The sequence below is a fragment of the Moschus berezovskii genome, chromosome 14 (assembly GCF_049115385.1).
Source record: "Moschus berezovskii isolate FMDL1 chromosome 14, NW_MosBer_1.0, whole genome shotgun sequence".
Lineage (NCBI taxonomy): Eukaryota > Metazoa > Chordata > Mammalia > Artiodactyla > Moschidae > Moschus > Moschus berezovskii.
Genome location: NC_142473.1, coordinates 81,495,253 through 81,518,151, shown reverse-complemented (window position 1 = coordinate 81,518,151; position 22,899 = coordinate 81,495,253). Strand labels below are relative to the sequence as shown.

General features: G+C 52.4%; 1 protein-coding gene across 34 annotated transcripts in view; it reads right to left on the bottom strand.

Annotated features, from left to right (window-relative positions):
* MADD (MAP kinase activating death domain) overlaps nt 1–22,899 on the bottom strand; it is a 39,058-nt gene that overhangs the window by 1,758 nt on the left and 14,401 nt on the right. For 3 of the 34 annotated variants that reach the window (XM_055423994.2, XM_055424008.2, XM_088843291.1), the window contains exons 15-33: nt 22,739–22,840; nt 21,366–21,425; nt 20,908–21,010; nt 20,161–20,347; nt 19,913–20,063; nt 19,217–19,423; nt 16,407–16,507; nt 15,607–15,690; nt 15,116–15,274; nt 12,898–13,006; nt 12,563–12,625; nt 12,203–12,323; nt 11,995–12,100; nt 11,207–11,317; nt 8,753–8,860; nt 3,696–3,860; nt 3,390–3,462; nt 3,187–3,293; nt 1,138–1,207 (exon numbers count right to left, since the gene is read on the bottom strand). In XM_055423994.2, the coding sequence (XP_055279969.2) occupies nt 1,138–1,207; nt 3,187–3,293; nt 3,390–3,462; nt 3,696–3,860; nt 8,753–8,860; nt 11,207–11,317; nt 11,995–12,100; nt 12,203–12,323; nt 12,563–12,625; nt 12,898–13,006; nt 15,116–15,274; nt 15,607–15,690; nt 16,407–16,507; nt 19,217–19,423; nt 19,913–20,063; nt 20,161–20,347; nt 20,908–21,010; nt 21,366–21,425; nt 22,739–22,840 (2,187 nt within the window). Of the gene's footprint in view, nt 1–1,030; nt 1,114–1,137; nt 1,208–3,186; nt 3,294–3,389; nt 3,463–3,695; nt 3,861–3,882; nt 4,237–8,752; nt 8,861–11,206; nt 11,318–11,994; nt 12,101–12,202; nt 12,324–12,562; nt 12,626–12,897; nt 13,007–15,115; nt 15,275–15,606; nt 15,691–16,406; nt 16,508–17,475; nt 17,530–19,216; nt 19,424–19,912; nt 20,064–20,160; nt 20,348–20,907; nt 21,011–21,365; nt 21,426–22,738; nt 22,841–22,899 lie in introns of those variants that run through there. The other 31 variants (XM_055423998.2, XM_055424011.2, XM_055424018.2 and 28 more) reach the window with 19 other exon arrangements.

The following is a 22,899-nucleotide window of genomic DNA, read 5'->3' as shown; positions in this document are numbered from 1 at the left end:
GACACACCGAGCAGAAGAGACAGGCGAGGACAGCACCCGGGGAAGTGACGGGAGCGTCAGGCAAGATACACACAGGTCCACAGCCCGGGGGCAAGACTGAGACCCCCGGCCCCAGCCCTGCGGGGCTGCCGCGCAGCCAGAGCAGGGAAGCCGGTCCGCTGGCCTCAGCCCCGTCCCAGCCCTGAGACCAGGAGTGGGGGGCGTCACACCTCCAGGGGGCCCCTCCTCCTCCTGACCCTGAGAGGGGAGTTCGGGGCCCAGGGTTAACGGAGTAAATACACTCGACCAAGGTAGAACAAGGAGCCCAGGCCCTTCTCCTGAGCCGGAAGACCCCCCATGCCCCCCGAAACATCTCTCTGGCAGGAGAGAGGAAGGTGCACAGAACCGGTGAGCCGGCCGGGGTGGAGGACGTGGGGAGGGAAGAGGGTTGGGGGAGGTCAGAGACGAAGGCTCCTGGCGAAGGGAGCCCGCCCACCCGCTGCAGGGCCCGAGGCGGCGGGCGGGGGCCTGGGGGAGGCAGCGCGGCGAGGTCACTTTACCTGCTGGAGAACGAAGGTTTTCATAGCAGCGATGAGGGGCACAAAAGAATGAAGCACACACACAGCAGGCACTCAAAGCCCCAGGGTGAGAACCCGGACGCCGCTCAGCCCCAGGCGTCGGGGAGCCTGGCTCCCGGCTACCTAGGCCTGCCTGCGCCCCTGCGCACCCTCCTCTGGCTCGGAGGCTGCACGGACCCTGGCGTAGCCCCGGGGCGGCTGGACGAGGCGCTGGGCTGCTAGAGGGACCTAGGCGGGCTACGCGAGCACAGCTGAGCGGGGGCACGGCTGGGCCGCTTTGCCCCCAGGACTTTCTGACATCCGCCTGGTCAGGCCCAGCCAGGGGAGGCACGCTGCTTGGAGGAGCCCCTGAGTACCAGCGCTGAGCTCTGGGCCGGCGTTAAGCCGCTGCGCTGGGGCCTGTTCTCTGGCAGCACCGGCTAGCTTTCCTGCCTCCTTTCTCTCGTCCTCCCTACGCTCCTGTTCCTCCTGACCTCTCTGCAGAGGCGCTTCTTCTCTGTCTCTAGTCCCTCCTCTGGAGCTCCGAGGTTTGAGTTACTGCCATGTGAGTCCAGACCTAAGAGCAAAATAGTGTAATTACCAAATTCCTCCAGGACAAAGACGCCTCGGACTGTATTGCACTTTTTTATGTGATTCAGCTCTATGAAAACCTGCAAGAGAAGGAGGGAGGGAGCGGTAAGGCCCAGAGGCCGCCCCCTCTGCCCGCAGAGCCCCCTCCCAGCTGCAGCCCTGCGCCTGGCACCGGAAACCTATGTCCCAAAGGGAGGGCGCCAGAACCCACACACACACAGCTCAAAAGCGCCAAGAAGCGAAGACAGCAGAAAGGGCAGTACCTTCCGCTCCTGGCCGGAGGAGAAAGCATGGGAGAGAAAGGAAGGTGTTAGTTTTAACGGTCAAAGCCAACCCCAAGGCCCCTCTGCCGGCCTGGGCTGCCTGCCCACACCCTCAGCCCAGGGCAGCGCTGGCACAACCCGGCGGCCCGGGGCCCCCGCCCCGGCCCCTCAGTGCTCTACCCCGCCATGGGTCCTCCTCCGGCAGAGGGCTGGCACAGGCGCAAAGCTCTCCTCACACTGTCCTGGGGGAGGTGGGGGGCATCTTCCATGAAACAGGATCCAGGCTCTCCCCGGAGTGCGGAGTGCGTGGTGATGGCAGACAGCTACCACTCGTGAGCGCCTACTGGGACCTGCACACACTGGGTCTGTCCTCGCGTCCCCGGGGTGGGGCATCCCGCACAGGTGCGGTATCACCCGTGTTGCACAAATAGGACACCGAGGGGCAGGACATTTTCTGCCCGCGGATATCAGCTGGGATCTGACTCCCAAGACAAAGGCCACGCTTTTCCCCCTCAGCAGAGCCCCACCAGGGGGCCACCGCTTCCTCCACTCCAGGTGACTGTCACAAGGTAGAAGATGGGCCCCGAGGCCAGGATCTCAACATCAGTCAGGGTCTGACCTCCCCTCTCCACAGCATCTCTCTCCTGGGGCAAGGCCGTAATCCGCAGACTGGCCTGTACACACTGTGTTATGCTCAGAGCAGAGATCAGTCTGGGGCGGGGGCAGGGGGCGGGCCAAGGTGAGTATGGGGGTCATTCACTGGGACCTGGTCTTCAGAAGGTGAGGCTCTGGGGGGGCTGCAACCCTCAAGCGCAGTCCGAAGCCTGGTCCCCAAGAACTGGTGCCTTCATGGTCCAGAAAACCGCTTAAGTAAACCCTCTACGGATGGACCCTCAGGTCTCGAGTATTCTACTTAACGCGCTACCGTGACCGACAGTAAATGTGCTTCTGCACGTACCCTGCCGGGAAGCCACGGGCCTGCTCCCCAGCACACCAAGCTGCACTAAGGGGGTCCTGAAAGAAGAATTAAGATGGAAGCGGGGAGGGAGCCCCCAAGTCCAGGCGTTCACTGCGCACTCGGGTCTGGCTCAGAGCCTCGGGGAAGGCGAGGGAAGGTACTTGGGTGAAGAGCCAGGACTGGGAACGGACCTGGGATGACGCGCGCGCGGGCCTCAGAAAGGAATTAGCTTAAGGAGTGTCCACTGAGAGAAAACGTAACGCTGTGTTAGAAGGCCAAGAGGAGAAACGGTCAGCTCCTACGCTGGAACCACAGGGAGGGCAAGATGGATCCTGAGGTGCTCCCCAGTTGGGGGCGCGGCCGGCGGGCGGGGGAGTGGGGTCTGCGGAGCAGGGGCGGAGCAGGCGCTCAGAGGAAAGAAGAGAACAGGAAGGAGGATCAGCAGGGCGAATAGGCAAATTCACACACACGCCTCACTCGCACCAGAGGACCAGCTGGCCTAGGCTCTCACAGCGAAACCACAAGCAAAAGCACACCCCAGAGCAAGGGAAGGCGGCACCGCGCGCGCGAAGGGCCGGGGAGACGCTCCCACTCACACTGAGCTGAGTCTGCGGGCGGGGCGCGGCCCCTCTCCCCGCCCCTGCACAGCCTCCCTGCCGCAGCTTCGCGGGGTGGGGGCGGCCAGTGTCACGGCGCCCTCCCCGCGGATCGCCCTCTGGGCCAGCTGCCCGGATGCTCCCACCAGCCCCGGAGACCTGGCTCGCGTTCGCGGGGGAACCTGGACACTGGACGCCCGCAGCGCCGGGGCTGGAAGCCTCGGGCTGCCACTCTAACCCACCTGGTTGTGCATGAACTTGAGGTTGATCCCTTCGAGGGTGACCTGCAGCAAGCCCCCCTCGCCAGTCTTCATGTCCTGCACTGGGAACTCGCCACCCAGTTCCGGCCCTGCGGCGAGGGAGGGACACAGTCAGCTAACGGAGCGGGCGGATGAACACCACGCAGGTCAGCGGAAGGCATGGCTCCGGGGCCGCCCCTCCTCACCCGGCTTGATGCTCTGCTGGCGGGCGGCGGCGCGCTCCATGCTGTCCTTCACGCAGTAGTACAGCTCCCGACACTGCGGCACAGGGGGCGGCCGGCAGGTCAGACCAGGCCCCCGGGCACCCCACCCCTCTGTCCCTGAACCCAGGACCCGGGAGGCGGCTTTCTGTGGCCCACGCCGCAGCCAGAGGCACGGGGATGGTGGCGGTGGTGGGGCAGCGTGGCTTCCGGAAGGTTCCCTTCCCCGCAGGGAACTCAACGTGTGGCCCTGATCGCCCGCCCCAGCACACGGAGCTCACGGGTAGGTACCTTCTTAGTGTAGAACTTGTTGAGCTGGGTCTCGGAGCCGTTTCTGCGCCACAAGCACAGCACCTTGGTCTTGGGGCAGTAGGTCATGTTGATGAGCTTCTCGTACCACCAGCGCTCGTACACCGTCCCGATGTTACTGCGCAGCACCACGCAGTCATCACACACCTGCGGGGCGGTCGGCGGCCCTGGTCTCCGGGGTCTCTCCTGCCCCGGGGCCACATCGTGGGCCGCCCCGCCCCGGGGACGGATGCCTACTGGGTGCTAGGGGCATCCCCCAGGTCAGGCTTCTCACCCGACGCTCAGCCTAACTTGCGGGGAGATGCAGGCCCTGAATGGCTGGACACGCGGTCCACTGGAAGGGTTGCTGGCAAGAGGAGGGGCCGCTGAAAGGAACTGGTGGGCCCGGAAGGAGGCCCACGTCTCACCTCAGGGGTGATTACCTCTCACACGTTCTGGAGGGAAAGTACGGGGGGGCCATCTCCTGCCTCTGCCTTTCAATCTTAGGAATCATCTCTTTAAGGACGAGCACAAAGGCAGCGGACTGGGGCAGACGTAATGGAGGAGGGAAAAAAAGGAAAGGAACACATCTTCTAATCTTGGCTCAACTCCAGTTCTGCACAGATTCTTCTCAAAAATTAGTTACACCAATGACACATGGACATTGCTTAATGCAATAAAAACAAAAAAGTTATCCAGGACGGGATATGATATAAATTAAAAGGCGAAGTTCTCCTTCACAAAGTTCCTCCTTCTTGCTCAGCGTTCTCCCGCAGGCCAGTGACTCTGTCCATCTGCCTTCAGTCATGGAGGAGGCAGTTCAGCACGATGGGTAGAGCACCGGTCTAGGATCTGACTGCTTGGGTTCAGATCCCCGGCCACCACCTTACTTAGCTGTGTCACCTTAAAAGTGAATCCATGTCCGTGTCCTCATGTGTAAGATGGGGACAGCAATAACTTCGTGGAGTTATTGTGAAGATTAAGTAAGTTAATGTCCATAAACTTCTCAGAATAAAGCCCGAGAGTCAGCTGCTACACCAATAAGACAACGGTGATGCAGGAAACAGAATACTAATCGTGGTGACCGTACTGATGGTCCTCAGATCCTTCGCACAGGAGACTTGTCTTCCTGAGCCCCGACCATGCTCTGTGATGGTGTCACCCTGGCAGCCCCTCAAACTCATCCTGCCCAGCTCTGAACTCTGCATCTCCTGGGCCACTCCTCCCTCTAAAGTCCTTGAGTAACTGGCATTTCTGTCTCCCCAGCTGCCTGAGCCAGGAATGAAGGCGTGATGTGTACCCCACCACTCCGCCCCAAACACCCCAGGACACTCTTCCCCTCCCCTACTCCAGCCATTAAGTCCTAACTCTTCTTCAAGTCTAAGCTCAAAGATCACCTCTGAGCATCACCCACAACGCCCAGGCCTTCTGCTGTGTATCTTCATGACATCTGCCCCCCCAGAAATCTCTCACTGTGCTCATTATACTTTATGACACTGGGTGTTTAATTACCTGACTTTCCCAATGGCTTATTAACCGTATAAGGGCACCAGAAACCTTACCTCCCTGATTCACTACTATAACCCAAGAGCCAGCAAACCCAGCAGAGTGTCTGGCTGTAATGTATGCTCCAGAAAAATTGGGTGAAAGAATAAGGAACACACAAGACTCAGTATTAATCGACCTACATAAGACTTTACTGGAGCTCACAAGCCTGAGGAAGGAAAGGGCCGAAGTAGCGTGGGAATTTAGAAACTTGAATTCTGCCATAGCTGAACTCTGTGCTTCTCTCCATCTGGAAGATGGAGAAAACTACTCCACTTTCCATAACCCTTTAAGAACATCATGGAGGGCCTTCCCTGGTGGTAGAGTGGATAAAAATCTGCCTGCCAATGCAGGGAACACAGATTCAATCCCTGGACTGGGAAGATTCCACAGGCCTCGGAGCAACTAAGCCCATGCGCCGAGAGCCTGTGCTCTGCAACAAAAGAGAAGCCACAGCCATGAGAAGCCCAAGCGCCACATGGAGGAGCAGCCCCAGCTTGCTGCACCGAGAGAAAGGCCCTGCACAGAAACGAAGACCCAGGGCAGCCAAAACCAAATGACTTTAAAAAGAACGGAGGAGAAAGATCCTTAGAAGAACATACAATTTCTAGGCTAGAGACACAGAGGCAGTAACGCGTCATACTCGCCTATGCTGGTGGAGGTGTAAACTGGTATAGTCTTCGGGATGGCAATTTGGCAAAATCTATCGAAACTGTAAACGTATCCAATGGATACCTGTCTGTATGGCTGTGCCCCTCTGCTGTCCACCGGAAACAACCACAACATCGTTAATCAGCTATACTCCAGTGCAAAATGAAAAGTTTTTACAAAGTTGCAAACGTATATAAGCTTGATCCAGAAATGTCTTTTTTTAAAGAATTAATTTTTCTTGGCGCACAGTCGCTTTACAATGCTGTGTTAACCTCTGCTGTACGGCAGAGCGAATCATCTACAGGCGTAGACCTCTCCCCTCTCTCTCGGATTTCCTTCCCAGTTAGGTCACCACAAGCACTGAGTTTCCTCTGTTATACAGTAGGCCCTCATTAGCCAATCTTATACATAGTTTGACCCAGAGATTTCCCACTAAGAACCTATCCTACAGAAATTCTCATGTGACTGTGTGAAATTTATGTTCAAGGATGACCAGGTAATCCTTGTTAAAAAAAAAAAAAAAGTGGGAGGGACTAGTTAAATAAATCATGGCACATTCATAGAAAACCTAACGGTTAAAGCATCCATTTAAAAAAGACAGATTTCTATAATATGGAGACATACTATAGATGTATCTGTGATACGTTAAGTGAAAAAAGCCAAGTTATATAACAATATTTGTAATCTGGTATCACTTTTAGAAACACTGGAATAAAATTCCACATAGCAAAGCTGTGTTCATACAAATATGCATTTTTTAAAAAATCTGAAAGGATTCACACCAAATTCTTTAACGGTGGTTACCTCTGAGACATGGCATTGGCAGGAAGTGAAGGAAAATTTTTACTTTTTACTTAATTGACTTCTATATGGTTTGAAACGTTTCCAGCATATACTCTTATAATTAAAATAAAAGGCAATACAGGTGATTTTTAAAAAGTCTTTGCAAATTGTTATCCAGCTGATCACGCAGCCAGCAGCCTATGCTGAGAACAATTAAATCTGACAGCCTCACAGTAGCCAGGCGCTGACAGAGCGAGCGGGGTGCCCCTGCTCTGCAGTATGAGGCGGAGCATCCATGAGGTGACGGAACCACCCCAAGCTCACCGCCCTCATCTGAGGCTCCATGTACAGCGGTCAGAGTGGGTCCTGCACGTCAGAGACTCCTCTGCAGAAATTTGCTCTGCTGCAGGTGTCCAAAGAAGCCCTCAGCTCCAACAGGCACTCAGACAAATTCTGTCACTTCAAGGGGACATGAATTTGCTCTGCTGCAGGTGTCCGAAGTAGCCCTCAGCTCCAACAGGCACTCAGACAAATTCTGTCACTTCAAGGGGACATGAAAACAACAGCCTTCTCAGCTACATCACCATGTAAGTTTCTGCTGCAGAGCAGATACCCTACCCCATGTTTGCTAGATTACCTCTTCCAAAAGCTGTGACTGTGAAAATCAAATTCAACTGAACCAAAGGCAACAGGGTGTTAGCTAATCTCACTGCTTTATAGAGGAGCTGTACTTGGCCCCTAAAATTACTTAGAAAGAATCTTAGCCATTTTAGAATTAAAAACACAGAAATGAAAAAAAAAGGTGGCCAACTTCCTTCATAATACTGGATTAAGAAAGGATTTTTCTAGCTATGACTTAAAATCCAGAAGCCAGAAAATAAATGACTAATTCAACTACAAAAGAAGTTAAAAAAAAATTCTGCACGGCAAAAAGTACCATAAGTTAAATCAGAAAACTAATGCAGTGCAGAGGTCAGATTCCCACATGTGAACCCTCTGATCACAAGGAGAGAGCTGACCATATGAGGCAACCACCTACTCTTGCTGAAATACTGAAACCAAAACTGAACAAACCTCCAGACTGAAACACTAGTTTGTACAAATACAAGTGATAGAGAAACATGTTACACAACACTAAGGAGATGCAACCAGCAAAAAAATCTAAAATGTAAGATGGCTCCTCCATAGGGCACACTTTTCCCAACAAAATAAACAGCAACATGGAAGAGAAACCATATGTTAAGAGATACTTGAGAGTCATATCAACCAAAACTATAAATGCATTTTCCCTTTGACCCAGCTATCCCACTTCTGGGATTTCTTAGATAAAGCTTCCTTTCATGCATGAAGTGAAGCAGATACAGCGTCATCCAGAGTCACACTGCTAACAATATAGGAACCTGGGAGAAAACCAAGGGTGTATATATACTGACTGGCGAAATAAAGTACAGTCTAGTCACACGGTGGGACACCGCACGCCCGTAAAAAGAATGAGAACGTTCTTTTTGTACTGATACGGAAGATCTCCAGGACATTGTTAATGAAGAAAAAGGTTCAGATCAGCAGGTATGATGTGCTACCTTTATGTCTGTGGTGTTGGAAAAGACTCTTGAGAGTCCCTTGGACTGCAAGGAGATCCAACCAGTCCATCCTAAAGGAGATCAGTCCTGGGTGTTCATTTGGAAGGACTGATGTTGAAGCTGAAACTCCCAATACTTTGGCCACCTGATGCGAAGAACTGACTCATTGGAAAAGACCCTTACACTGGGAAAGATTGAAGGTGGGAAGAGAAGGGGACGACAGAGGATGAAATGGTTGGATGGCATCACCGACTCAGTGGACATGGGTCTGAGTAAACTCCAGGAGTTGGTGATGGACTGGTGTGCTGCAGTCTATGGGGTTGCAAAGAGTCGGACATGACTGAGCGACTGAACTGAACTGAACTGACAATTAATGATAAATGGACCATGAAAATGAATGAGGTAAGCAGGGGAAAGTATTCTAGCATCCATTCTAGGAGTTCCATGTGACTTTCAAATGACTTTCAAATGTTTCTCTGGGCATGAACCAGCAGCACCTACCTCCATGAAAAAGATATCTCCATTCGTGTCTGTCCCTGCATGTACCACGAATGTCTGCTTCTTCATGTGCCGGCTGCCACTGGACCGGATGGAGAGATCTCGTCCATTCTGAGGAAAGAGAGATCCTTTAGGGACATCTGAACTTCCCTCTCATAGAGCAGTCTGGGCATAGGATCCCCCATTCAGCAATTCAATTCCTATCGGGCTCCTCAGAGAAGCGCCATCTGCTGGCCACTGGCCACCATGGACGTGTTCACAAACTTCTTGGTCTATTCTAACATTACTGATGACCCCCAAGAGCTTATGTTTTTGTGAGTTAAATTTATAGATATTTATCATATTAGAAATTATCATTGACAAAAGTTTTAAGTTTTAATTAATTCATTTAAAGTGTTAGTCGCGCAGTCGTGTCCAACTCTTCGTGGCCCCCACAGACTGCATAGGCTGCCAGGCTCCTCTGTCCATGGAATTCTCCAGGCAAGAATACTGGAGTGGATAGGCATTCCCTTCTCCAGGGGATCTTCCCCAACCCCAGGGATTGAACCTGAGTCTCTCACAATGCAGGCAGATTCTTTACCTGAGCCACCAGGGAAACCCAATTCATTTAAAAGGAATTAGTAATTCATTCGGAGAAGGCAATGGCAAGCCACTCCAGTACTCTTGCCTAGAAAATCACATGGACAGAGGAGCCTGGTAGGCTGCAGTCCGTGGGGTCGCTACTAGTTGGACACGACTGAGCGACTTCACTTTCACACACTGGAGAAGGAAATGGCAACCCATTCCAGTGTTCTTGCCTGGAGAATCCCAGGGACGGGGGAGCCTGGTGGGCTGCCGTCTATGGGGTCGCACAGAGTCGGACACGACTGAAGTGACTTAGCAGCAGCAGCAGTAATTCATTAATAAGGTGGCGCAAGCGATAAAGAATACGGCTGCTAATAGAGGAGACACAAGGGATGCGGGTTTGACCCCTGGGTCGGGAAGATCCCCTGGAGGAGGAAATAGGCAACCCACTCCAGTATTCTTGCCTAGGAAATCCCACGGACAGAAGAGCCCAGGCTATTGTCCATGGGGTCGCAAAGAGTCCGACACGACTGAGTGACTAGGTTCAAGAGTATAATGATAAATCCATTGCATGGTAATATAAATAACATATACTTTTCAAATAACTGTATCTCTCAGAACAAAAAAAAGTGAAGAGCAGCACTGTTTTGCATTTTTGCAAGCTTCATTAATGTTTGGCTTATTAAAAAATAGTTGCATTCTCATATCTGCTTCTGCATTTAATCCATTGTGACATGTTGCTTTGGCAGAGGTATATTAAAAAAAATCTGACTTCAAAGATAGTATCTGGAAAAGGGAGGCATACTCTACTAGGCTTTCCATATATATATGTATATTCTTCTCTGATGCTGTACCAGAACCTCAAGTAGTTTCTCAAACTTAGCTGCAATTTGGGATCTGAAAACACATCAGTGGACACTTTGTACTTTGTCACAGTACGATCCATTTGTCTGCTTTATATTTGGGAGTTACACTTGGAGTGGTTAGCTGAATTTTCAACACCACACATTGAGCATCTGGTAAATACTGGTTTTTCAAGTTATGAAGCTCTTTCAAGTGTTGACACGTTTCATGACATAATATCAAAAAATCACAGGCATTAATTTCATCACCAATCTCACTAGAAAGGCCTTTAAATATTGGGACGCTTTGAGCACAAAAGTCTGCTGAATACCCAGCTCCAAACAATGATAGTTCGTTAGTCACTCTCTCAGGTGAAAATGACGTCCCGTAAACAAAGCTGCCAGTTCACCCTGCAACTCAAATTGTCACAGGCTGCTTTTCCTCGAAACAATCATCGCATTTTGGTTTGCGGCAGAAATGCTCTGTGTATTTCTCATTTTGCCACACGGAATATTAAGAAGATGTATCATCAATAATCAGATTTAAGAAAACTGATGATTTTAACTGCTTCATCGAGGACACTCACAAGTAAACTGGCTTTTCGTTTTCTTTTTAACCGAGAGAGTACAGAGGTGGGGACACTAGCATGCTTCGGTGCCACTGCCTGCACTGCATTAAGGCACCAGCGGTGTTTACCCGCTACTGCTTCTGAACCATTAGGGTGCACGTCAACCCAGTGAAAAAGGCAAATAACACTTCCGTATTGTCAAGAAAACAGTATTCACCGCGTGGATCCACAGGGGTCCACAGGCCACACGGATGCGGAAAAGGCTGCCCTGGGATGGTTTCAGTGCAGAGACTCCTATCAAAGAACAGAAGGCAAACACCGCATCTAGAGGCCAAGCCCTATGTTTAGAACGAGGAAGTCTGAGAATATCTGAGCCAAGAAATGACCTACAGGGAAGCCTCTACATTAGGCCTTGGGGCCCACGCCTGGGCAGCTGACTAGTGTGATGGAAGGAGTCTGAAGAATGGCTGAGATGTGCTCACCAGGTTGGCCAGCTGGTCAAGGACTTCATTGATTTGCTGACTGTACACAAGCCCAATATGGGACTTTCCCATCAGGCGCCTCACCTTCTTCCGGATGTCATTCTTATTTACCTGGAAAGCCAAAACAGGACCTTAATAACCAAGAGTGACTGCAGGGTATTCTCTCCACTGGATCAACTCATGTCTTCACATTAAGAGAGGCTGGGAGAACAGGTGGAGGAAAAACCCAGGAACTCATCCTCAGAACGACTCTCTTCCACCCACCAGGTCCTTTCAGAACAGGACTCTTCTACCTGGGGACACAGTTCTCCCCCACGGCTACAGAAACCAAATATAACCAAGTCAAACCAGAATCTGCCATTCATTGCTTTTCTAATGGGTAGTGCTTTTTACACTGATGGTAAAGTCTATATGATGAAGGACTAGTGCTGAAAAGTAAATTCTGAGCATCCTTTCTAAGGTTTCAGAATCTGCTACTTTAAAAAAAATTCTTTTTCCACTGAATCCTGTGGGGAGTTCGGCAAGCATCCTAAAAATATTCAGCAAAGGAAGCCCATTTAAAATTCAAAAGAAACAAGCAGCACGCCATCATCCATCACCTTTACAACACTCCCCAGCTGTACAGCAGCCGGGTTGCTTCGGAGAAGGGGATAAATGAGCTGCAGAGAGAGGAAGAGGGCCCTAGCAGGACGCCCTGACTGCTTCCGACTGCGCCAGGATTCAGGTAGCGGGAACAAGCCTTGTCCTCAGCACCGGCAGTAGCTGGGCATAAGCGACACCGAGCCTACCTTCATCAGCAGCATGTACGAGATGAGGTTGTGCAGGAGCGTGGCCAGCAGACGGTCCTCATCGTCCTCCAGCCGCTTCCGGTCGTGTTCTCCCAGGGACAGGTACCTGAACGGGACACCAGGACACATCAGCCCCCAGGTGGGAGGGTGCAGAAGTAATGGGGAAGGGGCCACATCTGCCTTTTCCAAGGGTTTATCAACCTCACACCTGTCTATCATTTCCTGGGGACCCTGGTCCATGCCCATTCCTTCTCTCTCCAACATCACAGCATCTAAGAACGCGTCTTCCCAGAACTGCATTTGGTCCCATAAGGTAGACCGCTCTTTGCCTGTGTGGAAGAGAGGGTTTCTTAGTGGCTTATACAACTTATAAAGAAGGCGGCTGCCAAACTAAGATAAAGAGTAAATTCCAGCAAGGAAGGGAGTCTTTACAAATTCCGGAGCAAAGGAAACATCAGACTCGCCACCCCAGATCCAGCATTCCTGCCACCAGCCCCGGCTGCCTCCAAGTGAGGCCCAGTCCCTCCCGAGGAGGAGGGATGAAAGGCACACAAAGAAAGGTGGTTACTTATAGAAAAGGTCTCCATAGCAGCATCCTCTAACTGGTCCCACATCGATCCTTTGTCCCTTCCTGCCAGTGTGTGAGCAGGAAGGACCATGGGAGCAAGAAAGTAAAAGACAGAAAGACACAGACTGCTGATTAACACCGAACACTCCTAGGTTCTCCCACCGCTTTCCTCTCTCCAGACCCAGACAGTCACCAGCTTCAGATATAAAAACGCCCTTGCACATCCGCACTGAGATCAGCCAATGGCCACGCAGCTACTTGTCCGGTGCCACCCTCTTCCCTGGTCAAGGCCTGCTTCCTCCCTGTGCAAGAGGCCTCCTCGGTCTGTTTCTTACCTAGCAGTCCCTCGTAGAGGTAGACTCGCTGGCTGACATCTTCAGAAGAGCGAACTGGGCTGCCCACCAGCTTCTCCTTTACACTTGGCTTCAAACTATGGGCTTTACCCTAGAGAGAAGAGACAACAGGTCAGCTGCCCGAAGCACCAAGGGACCGGGGCAAAGTAAACCAAGCAGCTTATAAAGAGGCTCACGCCCCGGTCACCATCATTAGCCACATGTATTCCAGTAACCCTGCCTTTGCCACTCTGCTCACTTCAAACAGAAGTCAACCTGGGACCTCCCTGGTGGTCCAGTAGTTAAGAATCCACCTGCCAACGCAGGGGACACAGGTTTGATCCCTGGTCTGGGAAGAATCCCCATGCCACGGGGAAACTAAGCCCGTGCTCCCTAAGGCCCATGCACCACAACTAGAGAAAAAGTCTTCACTCAGCAAAGACCCAGTACAGCCAAAAATAAATTTTTTAAAAAAAGAAGTCAGCCCAATAATACTGCTCAGACGCTTCAGTCGTGTCCCACTCCTTGCGATCCCATGAACTGCAGCCCACCAGGCTCCTCCGTCCATGGGATTCTCCAGGCAAGAACACTGGAGTGGTTTCCAGTCCCTCCTCCAGGGGAATCTTTCCGACTCCCACGTCTCTTACGCCTCCTACACTGACAGGCAGGTTCTTTACCACTGGCACATGGTTGGTGTTCGACAAACGTTAGTCTTCTGTCTCACCACTGCTTAGAAATATCTTCCCACATAAAAACACCACTTTATCTGCCACTTCCACAACATCAGGTTTTCTGTTCATTCGGGAAAGATTTTCAGCTGGGGAAGGGGTAGCTCTCACACCCATTTCACAACACGTGAGGCAGCACAAGCAGACAAGCCGCCAATCAGAGGCTCCCGGGCAATAAATACCTAAGGAGTGTGTCCAAATGCCAGCTGCCTGGTTCACAGCCGAGACTTCGTTCAGGGAACCGTATTAACTTAATATAATGCTATTTCTTGCCAAAACAGCCTATTTTTTTTGAGCCAAGAAATTCAGGTAACTGCTCTCGGCAACTCAACTGCAGAAGTGCCCTTACCCAGAAGCATAGGACAAGTAAGAATCTGTCCCGGGAAGGTGCCAGGAAAGGGAGCCCACAGCTGAGTGGCTTCTTGCAAGACAGTTACGGCACAGCATGTACCTCAGCTTCCAGAACAGAAGCACACTAGAAGGATTTAAGATGCTCTTAATCAAAAGGGTCTGTTCAGACTCAGGGCGAGTTCCAGTCCATGAGCTTGAATGGCTCTGCTGACTCAATCCTACCCCTACACTCCACTCTGGGATGTCACTGGCTCTGTCAGAAGCAGCACTGCACAAGGCCCTGGGGTGGGAGTGATCACCAGGGCTGCATGATTTATTTCATATAAACTTCCTCTCCCATTCTCCCCACAGACCAAAGATGAGGACCTCTGAGCTCAGGCGGAGAACACCCATCCTGAGCTCTGCCTGACCAAGTGGCAAGTGTGTCAGAACTCTAAATGCTGCCTGAGGACGCCTGTATACACTGCAGGGCAGCGTGTCTACAGACAGGGACTAAAAAGAACTCATTTAATTCCAACTGATCACTGCCTTATTGCATAACCTAGGGCAAGATCTTTTTATTTTTTCCCTAAGGCTTTGTTTCCCTCACCTATCAGAAGAGATCAGTCACAGCAATATGCAGAACTGCAAACTTCTTGAGAAGGGGACTCATGCCTTGTCACCCCCGACTCTTTCTTACAGAATCTGGCATTTAGTCAATCACTTAATAGATGTTTATTCACAAAGGAAAGCTTCAAACAACTGTTAGGAATACACTGAAATGAAATGCTATTTTAAGGTGCTTCATAAACAGATCAGCGACCAGAATAAAAACAGGCTGACTGGGACAAAATGAGAGCCGCACTTGCCCTGACACGGCCACAAAGGCATCACTTTGTTTATTTTAAACACGGGGGTTATTGCCACATAGGAGTCAAAGCCCTTATGTGACTGGGCAGGAAGCCTAACTCATCCATGATTCAGGAGAAGGTCCTGAAAGTCCCAGAGCATGGTGTCGGATGACTCTGCAGAGAGCTAATTTAAGAAACATTTTCCTGAGGGTCAGATATACGAAGGTTATCCATGCCTGCCTTCCCTTTTGCCTCCTAACTGCCTCCTAAGTTTCAACCTTTTCTAACCTAGCCCCATCCCGTTGAGCTTACAAAGATGGCACTGGTGGCAGAGTTGGTCTCGATCTCACTGTCAGACAAGGTGCCTCGAGAGCCTGCCAAATGGGCGCTGCCCTCGCCGCCTGGGCCATCACCCGCACTGCTGCTGAGGTCGCTGTCTGCTCCCAGGGTCTCTCCGGAGCTGTTGCTCACCTGCAAAGGAAGAAAGGCAGTAAGGGACCTCCCCCAGGGGTACATCCCAGCGATGGCAAGCTTCTGCTGCCGTGAAAAAATAAAAAGACCCAGCCTCAAAGGCGTGTTAAGACAGCCTCCGGAAGTACCTTCTGTGTAAGATGAGGAGACGCCCTGGGTGAAACCTCAGGGTCTGAGCCCACGGACAAGGACCTGTGACAGGTACATGTCTCCACCAAGAGGAGCAAGCTGACCTGAGACTAAGAACAGCCTCCACAGGAGAGAGGAAGCCCCCGTTTCCAAGGGGGGAGCCACACCCTGCCCACCAAGGTGCCAGCGTGGTGTTCCCCTACCACGGTGCTAACTTCAGAGTCCTGACTGGAGCTTCGGATCATCACGGCGGGACTCACACCGATGACAGAGTCTGGATCGGTCCTCTGAAACGAGACATGCGGACTCAGACACAGTAGGGAGGTGGCCCGTCTACGCTCCGCCTCCCTAAGAAACACTGTATCTTCCTCCTCGCGTCCCCACCCTTCTATTGTCATCCCTGGATAGAGCATGAGAAATCAGCTCTTTTTCCTGAATATAAAATATATATGACTTACTGAATAAGAAAAACAATGAATGTAAAACAAACACGTGCTTGCTACGGAAAATACATGAAAGAAATAAGGAAATAAAAAAGCCATAAACTTACCACCCACATTAATTACTGTTATTAAGTCTTTAGTATACTTCCTTTCAGTCTTTTCTATGCCTATTTTAAAGGTAAAATCTGAATCACACGGTATACAGCTTTGTAAACACTTTCCCATGTCACTAAATTTCTGAAAATACAGTCATTAATGGAAACTAACATTGCATTACATGGATGCTGCTGCTGCTAAGTCGCTTCAGTCATATCTGACTCTGTGCGACCCCACAGACGGCAGCCCACCAGGCTCCCCTGTCCACAGGATTCTCCAGGCAAGAACACTGGAGTGGGTTGCCATTTCCTTCCCCATTACATCAATACATTACACTTATTTCACCATTCCTGAGACTGGATATTCATGATGTTCCAAGGTTGTCTTTTTGTTTTTGTCTTAAAGAAGTATTCTGAGATAGCAAACTGTTAATGTTCATGATTCTGAACAAGGTTGTCACAAACCTGGGAACCGGATGTCAGGCTCACACCACTGTCTGCGCTGACCTGGGACTTTTTCTCGTCGGTCTCACCAAGGTCAAACGTGGGTTTGATTACTTCAGGCCCTGAGGAGGGGAAGACTTGTGTTACTTGGTACACAGGCTAGGGGCAGGCTGGCCAAGGGAGTGGGACAGAGGCACGGCCTGGTCCCAGACCTGTTTCGCGTGTCCCAGTCACCTTTCCAGGGACTGCCACTCACTTGGGCCCCACTGGAAGAAGAAGTTCCCCAGATGCCTTAAGAACCAGGTAGGGAAAAATCAGACTTGGTCTCAAGGGGTTCTGCAGCCATCTTCTCAAGTTGAGAAGACTGACCAAATCACCCTAAGGAGGAAGTTACAGAAACAAACCACGCTCCACAACTCAGGGTCAGTGCACATCACCGGGGCCTGAGAGCCTTTAAGGGTCCCCCGGTCCCTGTGCTTTCCCATAAATATGTCTGAAGGGACCAGAGGAGGAGGAGCCCAGGGAGATTAAAGAACACCAGCTGTTTCAGTGGACAGTGCCCACCCTCCTCCCCAACAGCTTCTATGTTCAGGGTTAAAAGGCACCCCCGCCTTTCCCGCCCACCCACAATGGTATGGCAGAAGGACAGAATGACAGAAAGCGAGAAAGCGTGCCTAGGCAAGCCACCAGAGAGAGTCAGGAAGCTGCAGACTCAACACGGAGGGACAGCAACCATCTCTGCCAACTGTACCCACAGGCCTTCCAGTGGGTGCGGGAGATTCAGCCAATGAGGGGCGCTGAAATAGGCAAACGTTCTCCCCACCAACTCTGGGGCGACAGAGAACCCAGCTGTGGGGGTCTCTACGCAGCGGATGCCCTGATCACCGCCTGGTTTACTGCAAGGGGAAGGGGCAGAAGCAGCCTCCGAGCACACACCTAGGTGTCACACACCACCTACCTGCTTTCGTTCCAAATACCCCCGCAAGAGCAAATTTGGGGTGGGGCTGACCAAGGGGGCCTGCCCCAACGGGGCCTGGGGAGTTGGCAGGTATGGGAGACTTGGGAACGGGAAGGGGCGTTTGTTCCTTACTCGGTTTTTCCAAAGCTTTTTGCTTTTTCACTTCCTGGTGCTTGCTCCACAATTCTACCCCAGATGCAATGTAAGCAGGAGAGAAAGACAGAGAGAGTCAGAGGCTGGTCAGACAGATGAGATGGAAACCCCACCCACCCGAGCTGCTTCTGTCTCAGGCACAGGACCACAAATCAAGAGATCGAGGGAAATCTCCATGGAGGGGGTAAAACATCAAGAGATCTAATGCCTTCCCCCCACTGCCCAGCTCAAGAACTAAGTTCCTTTCTGCATCTCAGTGCGTCAGTAAAAATCCTTCCGAATGACAGAGCCGAAGAAGCCTTTAATCAAGCTCCTTCATTCTGGTGCAAGGAGACTGATTCCAAAGAGGCTGAAACACTTGCTCAAGATCACGTAACCCTGGACCAGGGGAAACTTAATGAGCCGCGCAACAGCAAACTTTAAATATTCCAGATTAGACAGATGATCACCTCGTGCAGCCAAAGGGGCCCAGAAGCATCAGCACAAATCTGGGTGCCTCTCTGGGTTGGATAGAGGTCACTTGCGCAGGCAGTTAGCATCCTTCCCTGTTGCTACCAAAAAACCCTACTTACCCTCAGAATCAGTGCCCGCCCTGCCAAAAGACCTATCTTAGCCAGCAGAGGTGGACAGAGAACCCTAAACAGTCAAGAAGAGCATCTTAGTAGGGGCAGAGGAGAGGGGACAGTCATCACGGCAACTCTTTTCTTGAAAGAACTTTAAAGTCTACTCGGTCCAATCTCGTCGCTTCCCAGGTGAGGAGATACAGACCCTGAAAGGGACGCGATCTGTCCAAAGTCATTAGCTTTGCTGGGGCCTGATCTAGGATTAGAACTCCAGATCTCCAGACTGGAGGGTCAGTACAGTTTCTAGAGCATCACAGCAGGTAGGAGACAGGCATGGCTGGCTACCTCTAGGAAAGTATTTTGCTGCCCAAAGAAGGCCAGTTTCCGAAAAAGGAAACTGGCTCCACATTCCCATTTAAGGGAGTAAAAGTTATTGGCTCATGGATGTGGCAAAAACATGCTTCAGTTAGAAGCATGTTCCCCAGGGATCTAGAACCAGGAAAAGAGAGAGATACAATCTAGATGACTCCAGGTCAGGTGGAGAATGAGTCAAAGACAGATGCCCCGAGAGCTCACCGAGGCACTGCCTCAGTGGGAATGGAGAACTACCACATGTAAAGCAAGCTCTATATCAGGTCCAGTGAGGAAGAGCTGACTCGGAACTCTGGACCTCAAGGTCTAGGACCCAGGGAGATGGGGTGGCTGGACCTGCCCCAGAGGAGCAAGTCCGAGGGCAGTGTGATGCCTGGATGGGGAGGAAACTGGCTGTAGAGACCCAATCACAGTGTTACAGCCCAGAGATGCATCTGTAAACTGCCTTACAGCTTCCAGGAATTCTCCACTACATGAAGAAATCCTGATGTAAATAAGACAGAGAGGGAAGGGCAGTCCAGCTCAGACTCTGGCAGTAAGCTCCACTGGGCCCCCTAAGCAAAACTTCCACTCTTCCTTTGAGGTTCAGGTGAGGGTGACCGTAAACAAAGCATAAGGGACAGAGAAGTATAGAAAGACACAGCTAGAAATGGACACAAATCCGTCTCCCTGTCTGGAAAGCAAAGCGTGGGGAAGAGAGAGGCGGGATTCTGGATGAATTGAAAGGAGGCAGGGACAATGAAGAAGCCAGAACCCCTCCAGCACACTCCACACGTGATACACACCAACGGACGCCACAAAGTTCTCTTCCTTTAGACTTCTGGTGTCCAGTTCCTTGGGACTCTTTCCTGGGGCACTTGGTGCCCGAGGTCCCAGCTGGGGGACCCTCAGCTGTGCCATGGCCTTCGGGTCCCCCCGCCCAGCCAGGCCAGGATCCTTGCCGACGGGTGTACTGATGCTCTCCGTGGGACTTCTCTTCCGCTTGTCTGGTTCTGAGGAAAAGATGAAACACATGAAGAGCTCAAAAGAGACAGAGAAGACGTCCCTGGTGGCTCAGTGGCTAAGATGCTGAGCTCCCCACGCTGGGGGCTCGCGTTCGATCCCTGGTCAGGGAACGAGATCCCACATGCTGCCACTGAGAGTTTGCATGCCGTAATTAAAGATGCCACTTGCTGCAACTAAGAGCATCTTTGTGCAGCCAAATAAGTATTTCTTTAAAAAAAAAAAAAAAAAGACAGAGAGAGACCAGGTGTGCAATGAGGTGGGAGAAGCGAGGACAGAGAAGGTGGGAGGGAAGAAGTGCAGAGAAAGAAAAGCGGGCCTCGTGCTCTCCCCCGAAAGAAGAACACCCGCTACATAAAAACACGCGCTGGAAAAGAAAAGCCCAGAGCCTCAGAGGCAGCAGCCTGGCCCTGGGAAGCCGGTCAAGGGGCCGACTCCCTTCTCCGCGGACGGCACGCGCCCTGCTGGCCCCACCCGACCTTTACTGTAGTAGTGGGTCTGGGCGATCTCCAGGAGCCCGAAGATGCTGGCCATGCCGCCCAGGCCGGCGTGCGCGAAGGACTGCTCCAGACTGAGGACCGTGCACTTGAGCAGGTCCAGCATGCCCTTGTACACCTTCCGGCTGACCTCCTGCAACGACAGCCCAGGGCCGAGAGTGGGCACCGCCCTCTCCAGCGTGGCGTCCCCGCCCCTTCTCCCCCGGGCGGCCCCGGCCCCGCGCCCTGACCACGTCGGGGATGACGTCCTGCCGGGCCTCGTCCTCGGACTGCGCCGTGCGGTTCAGCTTGCTCAGGACGAAGACGCGCAGCTGCTCGCTCTCCAGCAGCCGCCGCACCTTCTTCATGTTGAGCCAGCCGACGCCCTGGCCGTCCAGCACGCTGTGCACCACGTCCTTCAGGAACTGCTGGTTCTCACTGCGGGGGGCGGGGTCCACACAGGGGTCAGCGGCTCCTTGGCAGCGCATGCCCCACTTTCACAGGCTAGACGTCTGCCGCCAGGGGCAAAAACATGAAGCCACTATCCAGAGCACCAGATCCCCTGCGGAGCCCACCCCTCCAGACGGCCGGGTGGGCCCAAGGACCCAGGAGTGGTCCCACCCTCCTCCACACCACAAGCTACAGCTGCCTCAGGGAGCCAAGTCAGAGTGGGAAGGGATTTCATCCCCCCCCCTTCTCTCCAGCACGCCTCGTGTTTGGTACAGGAATCGCTGCCTCCATCTGAGAACCTTTTAAACGGCTCTGGGGACCTCTCGGGCATGCCCAACACAAGGGGCCCAGGTTTGATCCCTGGTCAGGGAACTAGATCCCATATGCTGCTACTGGGGAGTTCGCATGCCACAACTAAGGATCCCACATGACAATGAAGATCAAAGGTCCCGAGTGCTGCAACTAAGCCCAGTGCAGCCAAATAAACAAGTCAATATTTACACAGGGAAAAAAAACAAAACCAAAAAAACAGCGCTACCCTTTATTACCTAGAATTGCTGGATCGACCCTGAGGTGACGGAGGCTCTCTTTTCACGGTTGGGCTGTGTTTAATGACTGATGACTTCTGGTCCACTAAGGCCCGCCTGTTTCCTGCAGTCAGGAAGGCAGAAGGAGACAGGCATCACTCCTGGGGTCCAGAAGCGAGGGTTAGCACAGCCCCTGGGCAGCCATGCTCCGCACCCATTCCCTGGAAGGGCTGGGTGCGGGCAGCCCTGGGGTGTCACACACACACACAGGTGGAGACCAGCCGCGTGGAGGAGGTGGGGATGGAGATTCAGGCCGCTCCACATGCACCAGCAGCGCGCCCCACGGGCAAGCACGGGGGGCGGGGCAAGGTGGGCCACTGGCGGTGATGCCGCTTGCTCCAGGAGGAGGATGGCCCTCGGGCAGGCACAGGAGATGCTAGGAGAAAAAAGATCATGCAGAGCTCACGGGCGAGACCCACCTTCACCACTCCCGGGGCCGGCGTCAGTAACAATCTCCATTAGAGTATTTAGCCCAAATACTGGGACACAAAATACACAGTTAGTAGGTGCGCCATGATACCACCACCCTGCACCCCGCGATGGAGCTGTCAGTCAGATCGTCTGAGCATCCTCCCGAAGCTTAGCGCACGTGACCTTCGTTCTCGGGCACCTCCAGAGGCTGGAAGCCGAGTGGCCAAGGGGACAAGCCCAGGCTCTGGGAAAGACTGTCCTTTAAGACTATGGCCTCTCCGAGCCAGAGGCAGGGGAATGACATCAGGAGCCTTTAGGTACTCAATGGACGCATGCATGAGAGAGAGCTGTTTCATGAAACATCCAGCACGGCGGTCCGGAGGGCCCACAGGGAGGCAGAGGGAAGCGCCCCAACGTGTCAATGGCATCGTGGGGAGGGGGCAGGGCTGAGGATGGGAGCGGGTGGAGGGATGAGTGCGGCGGATGGAATGAAGCGCCGGCATGCGATGGGAGCGTGGTGACGCCTGTCCCCTGCAGCTGTGTCAAACGAGAGCCAGCGACGCTGCCGCCTTTCCATCCCTAACCTGCCGTGCCTGGGCCGATCCGCCCTGCAGGCCTGGTGAGCTCTCTATACACACCACTAGCCGTGATGTCCTTCTGCCCATCTACCCTATGCTCCCATCCCCACCAAAGAACGTTCCTGAGATCCCTAACATTTATTAATTGGTGGGAACACAGGTCAGTTAAAAAATACACGAAACTGCTGCTCGTTTGTCTTTCTTCTTTGATTAAATATTTCAGCTCAAACTCCAAAGGAAACAAACAAAAGAGTAAATTCAGAAGAGCCCGTCAAACTGTTGGAGATCACAAGGGAAAGTCCAATGAGGTCTTAATTGCCCCTCGATGCCAACCAATGCTACACTCATGGGGCCCTGAGCTGACAGGAAGCCAAAGTAAGAGGTCTCTTGATTCTGTAAACACTGCCAGTCTTTTCACAATCATCCCCTGGTGGGCCAGCTCCTTAGGATGGAGTCTGTCCTAAGTCCACGCAGTAGGAACCTGGTAAGACTGGTGGCAGCCAAGGAGCCCTGTGTGGATTATGTGTCTCTGACAAAGGTCGCCCCCGGAAGCAGCAGTGATCTCCCAGTTGCCATTATCCTAAATGATACGACAGGGCCTTCTCTTTAGCTACGAAAGACAGTTTCCACCTGAAAAGCAGCAGAGAGCTCACACAATGTGCGGTGAGAGCCATCAGAAGCGTTATATGAGAGGCAACGGCCAGGTCAGATAATTCATCATACATGGGGTTCCTGACAAGCACCCACGGGCCCAAAATATTTCCTGGAGGACCTTGGCTTGGCAGAAGGAGGGTGGTAGTCACCTTTCAGACTGGGAAAGGGCGTGCTCTTCTCTCGGGCTCCTTTGGTGGGCAGCGTGAGGTTTGAAAGGCTGAAGCTGGTGCTGTGGTTCCGATACAGGCTGCCTGTCCAGGGGGCGGGCAAGAGCTGTGCGTCAGGCAGGTGAAGCGTCAGAGCACTTCCC